The 14,874-nt window shown below is 37.1% G+C and overlaps 1 protein-coding gene across 2 annotated transcripts in view; it reads left to right on the top strand.

The window, feature by feature from the left end:
* susd6 (sushi domain containing 6) overlaps window positions 1–14,874 on the top strand; it is a 28,058-nt gene that overhangs the window by 3,700 nt on the left and 9,484 nt on the right. For both annotated transcript variants that reach the window (XM_048206624.1, XM_048206625.1), the window contains exon 2: window positions 1,497–1,651. In XM_048206624.1, the coding sequence (XP_048062581.1) occupies window positions 1,540–1,651 (112 nt within the window). In that variant the 5' untranslated portion in view covers window positions 1,497–1,539. The remainder of the gene's footprint in view (window positions 1–1,496; window positions 1,652–14,874) is intronic.

Genomic DNA, 14,874 nt, shown 5'->3' with positions numbered 1-14,874 from the left:
TACAACACCTTAGTCACTTTTACTGAATCTAGGCTGATTTGCTGCTTCCCCACTCTGGGATCCTGTTGGCACTGAACATTTTGTTGCAGAATGTTCTATTGCACCAGTCTGTTTGGTACACGAGACAGCAGGCGAGTTCTTCTCTGCCAGTGGGATGTGCGTCACACTCCTTGTGCTCCTTGGGCACCCTAGTGCTTCTCCGGAGCTAGGAGGAGAAAGGTGTGGTGGCGGTGGCAGATTGGCATCACGTGGGAGCAGTAGCTGCACCCTCAGCATCCTGTTTGTTTCTGGGACTTGTGCACCCCATGTTTTTGAACTTAATCTGCCTTGTGCACACCTCACATATTCTTTTGGAAGAATGCTGACAAATGGCTTGTGCTTACTTAGCAGCACCATTGCACCTGCTCTCATTTGTGTGATGGCCGTGCTCTAGTTTTTTCCCTAAATGCATATATACTAATAGGTTTAATATGTAATATAAACAACACCATACACCAAATGGATACCCTGCAGCATCTGTTCTGCATTTTGTTGATTATTATTATTATTATTATTATAAACTATAAAATGTATTGTGACATGAGCAATTCAGTTCCTCAAGATTCCTCAGTTCTCACATCATCCATTAGTTTAGAACAATGATGTTTTTAAACAAAATTGAAAACATTGCCTAGTTTGGTTTATTAAACTGCTATATGCTCTGTTTTTTACATGTATTGTAATTGGAAAAATTTGTGGAATTTAACAATCAAATTCACTTTTTGAAGCTAAAAACATTACAAAATTTGTCAAATGCGAGTGAAAACTAGCTTTGGCCAGTAAATAATGCTCATTAGTGAATTGATAACTGGAAACTTCAGCATTACCTGGATTAAATCATTTTGTAAGAATGATGATCTGACTATAAATATTAATAATGTGAGGTGTGTGTCACGTTTGTTGAGTGGCTTGGATGCTAGATGGCTAAACCCCATTTTCATTGGGATTGAAAATATTTTTATTTGAAATACTATTTATATTCTAAATATTTTATATATACAATATAGTAGTTTCATGTAGGTTAAAAAATATGGTAACACTTCAGTATAGGGAACACAAATTCACTATTAGCTACTACTTTTGCCTCAATTAACTCCTAATTTACTGCTTATTAATAGATAGTAAGGTAGTTTTATAAAAAATGAATATGTGCTTTGTAAGTACTAATAAACAACCAATATACTAGTAATATGCAAGCTAATAAGCAACTAGTTAAAAGTGAGAATTGGCCAGTAAATATGGCCATTTAAGGTAAAATGTACTTGATTCTTGGTATAATACTTTATGAAGTCTGTGGAAATCTGCTTAATTTGTGGTGAAATTCTGCAAGCGCAGATTCCATGTGAGTGTGGTAATGGGCTCATAAAGGGTGTTGTAGCTACAGCTTCTGTTTTGCATTTAATACACTAACTACTACTGAGCTCCCTGTAGTAATACTTGTGTGTTTGTGTCATCAGGTTCAGCCGGAGAGGACTCTTGCTGCACAAGCAGTGCTGAAAGATGTGCAATGGAATGGTAGCGTGTGAGACGAGAGCCTCGCTCGCTCACAGGGTGGCCACCACATCCCTGCTGCTCCTTCTCCTTGGCATGCTCCCCACAGGCCAAGCTTCAGGTTAGATTATTCACAAAAACCTCCTCCATACTCCTTCTACACCTCGACCTTCCACTGCCGTCCACTCTTTAAGCATTGATATTTAAAATGCTGACAGCCGCCTCATTGATTTCGTAGGAAGTAATACGTCCTTAGATTATGAAATATGTAAAGTAACTTGCAAAGATGGAAGTGTCAGGGAATGCTTTTTCATTGTATTATATTGAATCCAGTTTCTGCATAATTCTGAGTCACAGATGGTTTTTGGTGGGTTGGTATTGTCTGTTGGCATCCATAATTCTTGACGTCAAAGACAAAGGGTTTTGTTCTTTTGTTTCTATCGCTGTTAGTGCTTTGATAACAGAAATAACCGTTGGACTTAAGCTACTGGATGGAATAAAATGAGCAGCATTTCTTTGTTTTCAGTCGAGCATCTGGGAGGTGTTGGTGGGGGCTGGGCACACACACACTCGCTCTCTTTCTTTCTCTCCACTGAGGGTGTGTGTATGTCTGTTGCCCCTGTCTCTGAGAGTCTCATCCAGAGTCTCCCTCACTAAAATAGCTGTACATTATGCTCTACATGGCAGATTTGGCCTGAGAACTAAGACAGATGTCCATGTTGACAGGCGGTCAATGTGTTGTTTCAAAGACTGAAGTGTGTATGTGTGACCGTAGTCACTTGGGCACTTGTGTGTGTGTGTTTTTATAAAGCCTAAGTTATTCTTTAACACAGATGGGACTAGTTTTTAGTCTGGTGAGGTCAGATGAGTTTGTGGTTTACTATTTTGTGCTTGTAGACCTTAATGCAAACTTTCTGGGTAAAATAAAAGTTGGTGCTTGAAGTACTGTTGGCATCCCATCCAACGTAAATGGCAAATGAAGTCAACATGGGGAGGAATATAGTACCATTATTATTTCTAAGATAGAAATATATTACTATTGTAACACAACTGTGTTGTACAAATCTGCATGAAACGCTGATTCCCACCATTTCAAATCATCTATCCACAAAAATGTTATGTGAATTTGCACTATTTCCCCTTAACAACACGTGAACGCTGCTCAATGAGCAAATGAGTGTCTCTTGTCTTATGTAATATGTGAGTCATTGCAAGCATTGCACTTGGAGAATAAATCATAGAGATGGAGAGATTGAGGGATGGTGGGATTGGGCTGGACCGCTGATCCCATGTGGCCACATTCTCATTTTGATTCAGCACCACAAAGTCGAGCCAGGGACAAAAGTGTCCCAAGTGATCCCCAGTAATGTGTGTGTATGCATGGATGTATGGCATCTCACACGTGTTTAGCATGAATCTAGTACATTGGCTGGAAGCTACTTGTTTAGGCCTCCCACAGACCGAGCAGCGGACAGAAGGGATGATTTTTCAAGGTCATCTGATGAAAGTCTGTTGATGATATTGTGCCATATTTTTGGCTGTTTTTCCATTTATCCACCTAAGCATCCATTTTTGGTCTGTCCATCTCTTCAGTGTGCTTAAATAAGGAGTAATTTCAGTACCACTAGTGGCAGTAAAAATAATAATAATAAACAGTATTCATTTTTTTTCCAGACAAACCGATAGTCTGACACAATTTTACACTATTAGTTGAGCAAGTGTTGCTTTGCAATGGTGGAAACTGATTGTAATTCCGTTTGGTGCCACTAGTGGTGCAGAAATTTCATGCTTCACACCGTGTCCTAACCAGCCGCGACGGCGACACGTTCTATTTTTGAAACGGTTTCTATTTCTCTGCGACGTCACAGTTGGAAAAACAACACAAAGTATGGCAATGATAATATCAGGTACTGTTATGTGCTTTATTTAATGTTGAAAGCGTCTAATTTCTCTCATTCTGGTTTCCCAGCTTTTTAGCTGTAATGAAAACAACACTGGCTAATTCACCTCAGATCTTGAAAATAAATAAATGGGCACAAAAATGGGAACAAACAAGTGTATTCTACGACAAAGATTGGTTCAGTCACTCCATATGTACTTTAAATAATGTTTAAATATAAATGATCTGTGGGGTCATTTGAGCTAAAACTTCACAGTCTCATTCTGCGAAAACCTAAGACTTATAGTACATCTTGTAAAAATGGACTTAATAGGTCCTTTTTAGGTCTTAATGGGTATAAATGCATGAAATCGACCCCTCACGGGAAGTCCTTAACCTTGGACCTTGGATCTATATTAGTCTGAATGTTGTAGAACATGTTGAAGAAAGCATATGAGGTTTCTGAGTGATGAAAGAGGAACCTCAGTTATGATGTCTAGACAGTGATGATGATGACATAGATCTATAGATAAATATGTAGGTGCTTTTGTAAGCTAATGATCCAAAACAAAGAATCATACACTAGAAACCCATGACTAGTGAACACCCCCTTCTATTAATGGGTTCTGCTATTCCAGTGAAGACCATTGCCAAACATCAATGCATATGACTGGGAGCAAATCCCCACTGCTATGTTCCAACAACTAGCTGAAGCTGTTTTTGTGGTCTTTGGGCCTGCACATACTTCTGGTCATGTAGATTGATTGGCAGGTCATTAATATCAGGACAGGACCTGCAAAGCCACAGTTTGTGGATTACAACTTTACAGTGAACCGCTTGAAATATTCACTGAACAATGTTGTTTCAAGGTACCTAGATAATGATCTGCAAAGCTTGGATACAAGGAGGGACCAGATCCTACTTAATTAAATTATGTTGTTTGAAACGATTCTTTTTAAAATGCTCGTCTATTGAATCTCTTCATTCACATGTGTGTCTAGAACAAACAAGAGGAAGTAGCACAGGAAGGCAACAAAAAAAAAAAAAAACTTACTGTGCTCAGGGCCTGATCTTAGGGTTTCTGGAGCTTGACTCAACCCATATTATTTCAGAGTGTGAGAGTGAAAAGCAGCTCCCTAAAGGCACACAGCTGAAGTCGCTTTGTTTTTAGCACTAGGCACATTGTGAACTACAGGAATTTCCCATGTTACTCACTTCTTACTCTGATTTGTCACTATAAAACTTCCATATGTTAGCTAATGTTAATTCACACTTCAGCAAAGACTGTTTTCAAACCATTATGACCTGAAAGACATTGAATGAGGTGCTGGCATAGTGAACTAACATACATAAACCTAATGATTACACCTCAGCCATTGTGAATAATCAAAAAGCAGAGTTAAATTGAATTTTGCAACACATTACATTTAATGTTGATTGATTCTTTTCAGGTACTTTCATGTGCATACAAAAACCATTATAGGTATCACTTGACAAGAGGTATCGTTCAAAGGTTTGGGGTTGGCAAGATTTTGAAAGTCTCTTAAAGTCACCAAGCCTCCATTTATTTGATCAAAAATACAGTAAAAACAATAATATAGTGAAATATTATTACAATTTAAAATAACTTTTCTATTTTTTTATGTTTTATTTTGTAATTTGTTATTTTAATGCCAAAGCTGAATTTTCAGCAGCCATTACTCCAGTTTTCAGTGTCATGATCCTTCAGAAATCATCATCATCATCATATTATCAATATTGTGCTGCTTAGTAATTTTTTAGAAACAGTGATACATTATAAATCTCTTTGTCACTTTTGATCAATTCAATGCATCCTTGCTGGGAAGAAAAAAAGTATTATCTCTTTAAAAAAAAAGTGCAATCATTTATTCTCTGTAGAAATGCAGAAGCAGCATTCTTATGCTTCAGGAAGTGGTTTGTGTGGGTTTGAGAAATGTTTGCAAATTAATCCTTACACTCATCATCATTACCCGATGGTAAATTTCCCAATAAAAGTGATTTTTGATTGAGGCACATCGTGTGAAAATAAAATGAGAACTAAACTGAGAAATGTGATCATAAACTTTACATTCCCCAAGTTTCGGTTCTATCATATTGTAGTGCAACTTTAAAAGAGTTTCAGGGCTGACCTGATTCTTCTTTGGAAAATCCGTGTGAAACAGTAAAACGTCTGCTTTCCCTCTCCAACTAAGTTTTGTTTTTTCCTTCAAAGCTTACTTAGTTTTATGCTGTAATATGTTGCGAGTAGTACAGGTTTAGCAGATGTTGTGCAGTTCCTTAATTTCATATCAAATGTTTTACAGGATGTTTGTGTGCGTGTCAAATAATTTGGGTTAGGAATGATATGAATCATAGGTCATGTGTCTCTTGTGTTCATTGTGGAAAAATAGTGTTTCGAACGGTCGATGAGTTGAGGACTTGAAGTTTTGTACCTTCAGTTCAATGTCGTTGAAGTACACATGACTGTAGGATGTCCCATTTGTCTTTTCATAATTCAGAAGGCTTCAAGTGTTCTCGATGAACACTTGTGTGGACTAGGGATGGGCACGAGTATTCGAGTACTCGAACATGACAGCGACGATCAATCATGAAAACAATGATATGTATAGAAAATATATTTATCTTTTTCTTGTTGGTTATTGCTGCATTATGGGCAGTACCTAAGGTCTAATTTCTTAGCGTTAGACAGCATGCCATCCAGACTGACGTCAATCTGCCATATACATAACTCTATGAGAACACTATTGTAATAGAATGTTTGTGCTTTAGTTGCCCGTGTTTCAGCGTTGTTGTTATGTGAAGAGCGCATCCACAATGGGAGTTAGACAAGCATTCAGACAGGCACGCAAGTTTGCTGGTGCATTCGCATCCTTTTGTGCAGATGTAAGTTGTAATATTACTTTTATGTTGTATATATTTGATTAATCTCATATAAGACACGTTTGATTGAATTTATTAGCAAAACACTTCAGTTTATCGTGTTCATTCACTCTTCGGCGTCAGCTCAAAAGGCAATGTCCGACATTATTGACTATGATTGGGTTATTTGAGACAGTCCTATTCCTATAAGATGTTTCGAGCAGTGTTATGCACAGGCTGTCTGGAATCATTTTGTAGCCAAAAAAAAAAGCATCCATTCATAATAAGAGTAATCCATACGACTCCAGTGCGTTAATAAAGGCCTTCTGAAGCGAAGCGGTGCATTTTTGTAAGAAAAATATCCATATTTAAAACTTCATAAATTCAAATAACTAGTTTCTGGTGAATGACCGTACGCATACTGTGCAAGTCAACTTGCACCAAATGAGTAAACCCTAAAATGATGTCTGACGCAGGATGTAGGAATATCGTAAACTTAGATGCCTGTCGCGGTTTAAACAAATAGGGCTGTGCAACAAACTCAAGCTCCTCTTCTCTTATATCAAAATCCTCCTACATTTTCTCTTTAAAAATGATCGTTTTAGACTTCTAATTTGTAACCGGTGTTTTGTTTTGCTCTATCCTTTGCGCATTCATCATTACATCGTGTGTCGGGTCAGAGGTTGCTCTTCTGCTGCAAATATATGCGTATGGCTGTCTGTCGAAAGCTTTAAATATGGATATTTTTCTTTAAAAAAAAAACATTTCTTTGCTTCAAAAGGCCTTTATTAACACCTTGGACCTGTATGGATTACTTTTATTATGTATGGATGCATTTTTTTTTTTTTTTTTTAGCTTCAAAATGTGGCCCGCCATTCACAATCATTATAAAGCTTGGATTCACAATCATTATAAAGCTTCAAAATGTGGCCCGCCATTCACAATCATTATAAAGCTTGGATTCACAATCATTATAAAGCTTCAAAATGTGGCCCGCCATTCACAACCATTAGGAGCAAGGATATTTTTAAATAGATCATATGAAAGAAGACAGTCATATACACCTAGGATAGCTTGAGGGTGAGTAAATCATGGGATCATTTTCATTTTTGGGTGAACTCACCCTTTAATAATCTTATATAAGATGTGTTTGGTTCAGTTTGTTATCCATCCACGCCCTTGTCAAACACAATAGCATGACTGAGTTTAAAGGTTGATGCCTGCTTTATCATGCTTTATATTTATATGACATTGCAAATCTAAAAATAACATTTACTCCCTATTTCTTTGATCTATTTGCTCACATTTTCGCTTGTTTGTAGCTTAGTACCTACCAGTCAATATTTCAAATATTCATTACACATCAGGGAAATCATGCAGTTTGGCCCACTGGGGCTTATAAAAACCCATACTCATCCTGCTGTCGCCTTCAATGACGATACTCTAGCGGCACTGGCTCTTGGAGTGATTCAATTATTACAGAAACCACATCTTGCCTTGTATAGCCAAATGAGATGGAGTTACTGATTCACAGTCAAAGTCATTATGAGGAAGTAAAAATGTAAGTGACTAACAGACAGACAGTTCCTCATATGAGAATTATCCTAGATTCTTTCCTCCTAGTAGATATTTAAATAGAGTTGCATAAATGGATTATACACTTTGTTGCATAATTTCCTTCATTTCAAACCTGTATGTCTACTTCTGTGGAAAATAATGGAGAAATTCTGAGAAATGCTCTAGGTGCTTTTTTCCACGTAATTACAATGAACAGGGATAGGAGCTTTCAAGCATCAAAAAGGATCCAAAAGCAGCATAAAAGTGCTCCATTAGTAGTTGCTCTGGGTAAATAACTAGAAGAATAACAAAGTGCAGTACTGAACCTGTACGATAACCCCCAATTAAAGTTGTTTTCCAGTGAAAATATGAATTGGATGTCTGATTCATAAACAAGTCATTCTTTTGAGTTGAATCTTTTTAGTGAATTGGTTGATCTTGTTCTCACAACATGAGGTGAACTTTCCATTCAAGACTTTTTCAATTAAATTTTTGACCAGTATCAATTAATTTAAGGTTGCTGTTAAAGTTGCTGTAAGATTGCTGTGACTAGTGCTTTGTATCTGTTGCGTGCTGAACCGATCCCTTGGTGGTTTGGCTCGTGATGTGACTGCGTGAGATTTAAAAAGTGAAACTATTTACTTAAATCCATCTGAGAAAACAATACTCCACCCTCTTTTGCTCAGCATTGCCAAAAAAACAACAAAAAAATTCTCCCAGCCTTGCTTCAAAACAACTAACTGCACCATCTGTTTTTGTGGACAGTGTTTGATAGCCATTCACCGTTGACCCTCTAAGTCGCCTAGTCACGTTTAAACAGATGCCCTTTTCGCACTCAATATCCTAGTATCCATTAGCCAGCACAATTGATGTCAGCACCTTTGAGCACAGCTGCTGGCCAAGGATCCATCCAGGCAGCTGACTGGCAGCAGCTTTTGCTCGAACTGCTTGTGTGCACCAGAGGCTCCAGTCTGTCATTAGCTGTGGGCCGAGTGCATTCCTGGAGTGGGTGAGCCAAGGCACAGCAGATCCCAAACACAAGAGCACTGTGTCTAGAGCCATCCGCTGTTAGCAGACACAGCAGGGGCACCGGGTGCCCCCTCTCGCTCTCTATTTCTTCCTTTTTTCCCCCTCTCTGTATACAGAAGAGGAGTTACTTGTGCCTCACAGCTGTCCGAATAGAATCAGGAGGGTGCAAACACCCATCTGCCACTTTTCACTGTGACAAAGGCTAGAGGAACAATAGAGTCTTCCTCTGTGTCTTCTGTCAGATCGTGTGTCTCAGTTTTCCCTCCTAGTCGATTTGGTTTGTGAGGACGAGCTGCTTAAATCAGTCAACTGCTGACCTCGGGGTGTAAACGGGCATAATAAAGAACACGTGGAGCTTTGGTTAATGCTTTTGTTCTGTCTCTCAGAAGACAGGCATCTTTTAGGGCCCTTTTGTTGTACGTGTGCGACAGGGTGTGATGGGTGCACATGCTTTCAATAAAAAAAGATACTGTATATTTTAGGGATGCATTGGTATTGAAATTTTGTCTGATATTGATAGCTGTCATTTATTTATTTATTTAATCTTTTTTTGTTGTTGTTATTGTTGTAATGACCAGTAATCAATATTATCAGTTATTTTAGCAATTTTGGTTACTGGACATTTTTAAATGTATTTGTATTTTTTTATTATTTTGTTGAGATTGGTTATTTAATTGTGCATGCTAATTTAGATTACCTTTGTCATCATCTAACACTCATATAAAGTTAATCTTTAAAATACTAATAATTTTTTAACACAGTTAAATGTAATCTTTAGTCAACCTCAAAAATAAATATCCATTTTTCATACTGTATATTGTAATGTTATGATGCCTAAGTTCACTTTTAGCAAATAAAATGATTGATTTTGTTTTAAATTTAATCAAATTTTTATATCCATTTATTGCTTAACACGCACATGATTTATAGGCCTTTAGTATTTATAAATTATATAATTATTATTATAAATTTGTATTGATGTGTTGGTCTACGCTACACTGTCTCTGTGAAAAGTCCAAAATGAAAATGTTTAACAGTGTTTAAAGGGTTAGTTCACCCAAAAATGAAATTGTCGTTAATTACTCACCCTCATGTCGTTCCAAACCAGCAAGACCTTCGTTCATCTTCAGAACACAAATTAAGATATTTTTGATGAAATCCAATAGGTTTTTTATTCTCAATAGAAAGTCGTTATTTTTGTTTTGTTTTTGTGCAAAAAAAATATTTTTCTTCGCTTCATGACATTAAGGTTGAACTACTGTAGTCACGTTGACTATTTTAACAATGTTTTTACTACTTTTCTGGACCTTGAATATGGTCATTTCTATTGAGGATTTCATCAAGAATATCTTAATTTGTGTTCCGAAGATGAACGAAGGTCTTGCGGGTTTGAAACGGCATGAGGGTGAGTACTTAATGACAGAAATGTCATTTTTGGGTGAACTAACCCTTTAAATTATGGTGCTGAGAGATGTTGTTTTGATATTTTGGTCGATGTTTGCTTGTGGAGTCAATACATATTAATTATTCTGTGGATTCAGGCATTAGATGTTCAAACAGTCATGGTTTCATTCCGGATGGATCAGTGTTTTATCCAGGGAGAGTCTCCTGGATGTCTTGTCAGGGCTCGTTTTGTTTTAGCAGCCAAGTTCGTTTGTTTCAACTGTCTTTTTTTCTGTTATTAGACATGTGCATGTGGAAACTCATTCCTCTCTCCTCTGTCCCTGCAGGAATAACACCCCTTTGACTGATACTTTACTAACATCCCTTCCTGCTCGGCCGTGAGAGGCTGTGGGTGCGCTTTATCTCTCGCAGTCAGCTTTTCCCATCAAAGATATGCAACGCCCCTGCTGCGTTTCCCTTTAACCATTTGAGTCTGCTCCAAACACATGTGGGAACAGTAAACGCAGACATGTACACTCACACATATCAACTCGTTCCTCCCTTTCGCCTGCAGTAGGATTCATGTCATCCAAACCATGTTATGTACACAGAAACGTGAGACTCGAGTATCTTGCGGCCTCCTCTCTCTCTCATGCAGCATTTTCTTACAAGAAGGAAACCACATACTGTTATTAGCCCTTTGAGAGCCATTCAAGACATGTTTTGTCACGGGTGGGTCTCATATCTCAGCAGCTGCGGTGTGCTTGTTTCGTCAACAACGTCAAACTTGCAGTGCAATAAACATGTTGGCCCACACCACTAGATATCTCAGGAGATTTGTAAAGCAGGCTTTGGTGATGATAACTGTATTAAGAGTTCAATGAACAAACATCTATTATGAATGAATCACCATGTGAGGTTAGAGCAGGACATTATTGTGGAAGTAATTTGTCAGCTGGTATAGATTCTGCAATACCATAAAAGTTAAGGGTCAGTTGAATTTGTTTTAATACTTTTATTCAGAAAGGATGCATTCAATTGATCAATTAAATGCTGTTCGTTTGAACATTCTATTCATTAAAGAATCCAATTCCACAAAAATATTAAGCAGCACAACTCTTTTCAACATTCATATTAATAATAAGAAATGCTACTTGAGCACTTTTCTACAATATTCTCTCATCATGACAGTAAAACAGGGCATTCTAGTCAATCTACTGCAGTATTTCCTCTCTCAATCAGTAGAAAATGTGGTTAATGCCGGTCTTGCACAGGGGGAAAAAAATACCGTCATATGCCGCAAATCGGCATATTAGCATGATTTCTGAAGAATCATTTTGATCAAGCAGCCTTGGTGAACATAAGTCTTTAAAGACATTTAAAAATCTTACTTTTGAACAATAATGTATTTTTAAAACCTTTGCTTATTAGCTATGTTAAAGGGTCAGTTCACCCAAAACTGAAAATTCTGTCATTTATTACTTACTCTCATGCCGTTCCACACCCGTAAGACCTTTGTTTATCTTCAGAACACAAATTAAGATATTTTTGTTGAAATCCGATGGCTCCGTGAGGCCTGCATAGCCAGCAATGACATTTCCTCTCTCAAGATCCATAAAGGTACTAAAAACATATTTAAATCAGTTCATGTGAGTACAGTGGTTCAATATTAATATTATAAAGTGACGAGAATATTTTTGGTGCGCCAAAAAAAACAAAATAACGACTTATTTAGTGATAGCCGTTCTCAAAACACTGCTTCAGGAAGCTTCGGAGCGTTATGAATCAGCGTGTCAAATCAGCAGCTGTTCGGAGCGCCAAAGTCACGTGATTTCAGCAGTTAGGGCGGTTCGACACGCAATCCCAATCACGATTCGATACGCTGATTCATAACGCTCCAAAGCTTCCTGAAGCAGTGTTTTGAAAACGGCCATCACTATATAAGTCGTTATTTAGTTTTTTTGGCGCACCAAAAATATTCTCATCGCTTTATAATATTAATATTGAAACACTGTACTCGCATGAACTGATTTAAATATGTTTTTAGTACATTAATGGATCTTGAGAGAGGAAATGTCATTGCTCGCTCGGTTTAGTTTGGTTTCCGTTTTACACAGTTATGTTAGTTTTTATTCTAATTTCAGTTAACAAAAATGAACTCAGTAAAAACTCATGTATTAGATAAATGGAAACTGTTTCTATACTGACACCAGACTTCTTATTCATTCTCAAATGAGATTAAGTCATTAGCATTTTTTAAATATTTTAAGTCACTAGACTAGAGGGTTAAAAATAGACATTACCACATTGTTATGAATTATTTTGGGGCTGCATTACCAGTGAAAAGAAGTCATGATATGCTGTTGTTGTGATTATAAGATTATAAAATGAATCATGTTGTGATTTAAAGATTTTGGTCATACCAGCCATGCCGTAGTTGGGTTTATGTCTGTGGTAGATCCTCACTCCTTAGTTTCTACAAATTCCATAAATGGGAGAGAGGAACAAATCCCCCTTCTACCATTTACTGACAGCTTGCTTACAATCTCAGGGATTTGAATTAGGAGAGATGAGGGGAAAACAATAGAGATGGAAAAACACATCAGCCCATGTCATAAGGAGATCTCCAACAAAAACATATTTACCAGGGAGGATTTTTTTGAGAGAGCGGGGTCTAATCCATGCCTGGACCGCTGGGTTTTGGTCTCACTGAGCAGCTGCGCACTGCAGTGGTCAGTAATGTGATCCGCTTTAGACCACAGCCATTTGTAATGAAGGATAATTAGAATTTCATTCCGCTGTAAATCCCTTCATTTTTTTTGTTCTTTCTTTCTTCTGGGTGCTGCATCATGGACAGATGGAGGGTGAAGGCTGCTCAGGACCATGTGCTTGACATTTAGTTTCATTGTTGGGATTTCACTTGTCATTATCTAAATGAGGTGTATTATATTCAGATTATTGGTGTTTAGGTCAAGGATCCAGTTAGAGTGCGTTAGGAAATTGTTTGTGGTAAATTTGATCTGCTATTCAGGGTAGACTAAATTAACCTAGTTTCGAAGCGAAACTTATGCCGGCCAAACAGGTTAATTGGGATTTCATTTGGAACATTAGTACATATTTTTGGACATTATGTATCCTGACACATAACCCATCCCATGTGGTACTCCTTAGATAGGTATCTCTATTGTCAAGTGTACAATCAGTTTTAGATACTGTGAAGGCCCAGTCCAACTTGTCATAGCAGGTCCGGGCAGCCGTCATTTACAAACATTCTTCCGCAAATCTGAGATTCTTTTAACATTTTCCCTTGATAGATCCTAGCTTTCGGTGACGCATGAACTAACAATGAATTGACAACAAGGAAGAAAAACACAGCTTTGAAGATCCAGTTTTAATGGCCTCAGGCAAAACAACATAGCTGAGGTTTGCAATATATTATATCTTTAATGTGAGTTACATTTGGTCACATGGTTATTTTGTTATACAGTCTTCATTTGTAAAATGATTATTTGCGAAATAAAAGAATAAGTCAAGAATAAAGCAATAAGCCACTCAAGTACAATGAGTTTACCATGGCCAAGGGGTAGAATGCTTTGTGTTGTGCCTAAAACCTACTTCATTATGGTAAACTCTATAATAAATGGTTTCAAGTGGCTTATTATTTGATAGTGGCTTGTATAAAACTAGCCAACATGATAGACAAGTTCAGTAAGTAGTTACATTTAATAATAAAATATAATAATTATATTAATCAGAATGTTCTTTTGCCAAATAATTGGTTTTCAGGCTTTCTTATTTATTAATATTACTATTATATTTTATATTATAGTTACATTTTTATACTTATTACAATTTATATATATTTTTACACTTAATTTTTTATTATTTTACATTTAAAAGACTGTATGGGACATGTAGGCTAATTGTTTCTACATATTTTAAGATTTGAATTTGAATTTTAAGCTGAAACAGTACACTTTTTTCACACTTTTATCATACTGCAATGTACGGCGACTTCAAGTATGGCTCATCCACTCAGAATCAGAGCTTTCCATTTCAAAAAGTGCATTAAAGATTGTAGACTCCAACAAAAAAATAACTGCTTACAGATGTTGCACGTTTGATATAATAGATTATGAAGTTTTGCATCTGTGGTTCATATCCTGAATGTTTCTCTAGTGTCAAAACAGATGAGATGGAGCTGTATGTCCGACCTCTGAGTCCATAATCGGCTGATTGCAGCTTAAGAGCATGTTAAAAGCTCAGATTAGAGAACACAGTGATCGAGGTGGTCTCTCCAAACAGACCCTGTTTGTTTGAGTTGTTTTCTTTCTTTCTGCTGGGTAATTGTAATGAGGGGATAGACATGTTTACGTGTTTCAAGTGATCTATTGTGTGAATAAAGCTCTGGCTCAGAGGCTCAGGAAATGTGTTTTTTTGCTCGTGTGAGAAAGACGAAGAAAATGAGAGGGAAAGAGATACCACTGGCTTTATGCCATTAAGCCCGAGGGCTGAAATGTAGTATTCTGTTATGCTTTTCAAAGCTGGACATTATGTGTGTGATCTGGGTGAAGTTTTTTTTTTTTAAATTGAGGATGTAATACCAGACAGCAATA

Source organism: Megalobrama amblycephala, linkage group LG11 (assembly GCF_018812025.1).
Source record: "Megalobrama amblycephala isolate DHTTF-2021 linkage group LG11, ASM1881202v1, whole genome shotgun sequence".
NCBI lineage: Eukaryota > Metazoa > Chordata > Actinopteri > Cypriniformes > Xenocyprididae > Megalobrama > Megalobrama amblycephala.
Note: the sequence above shows the minus strand (reverse complement) of the source record. Positions and strands in the feature narration are given on the sequence as shown.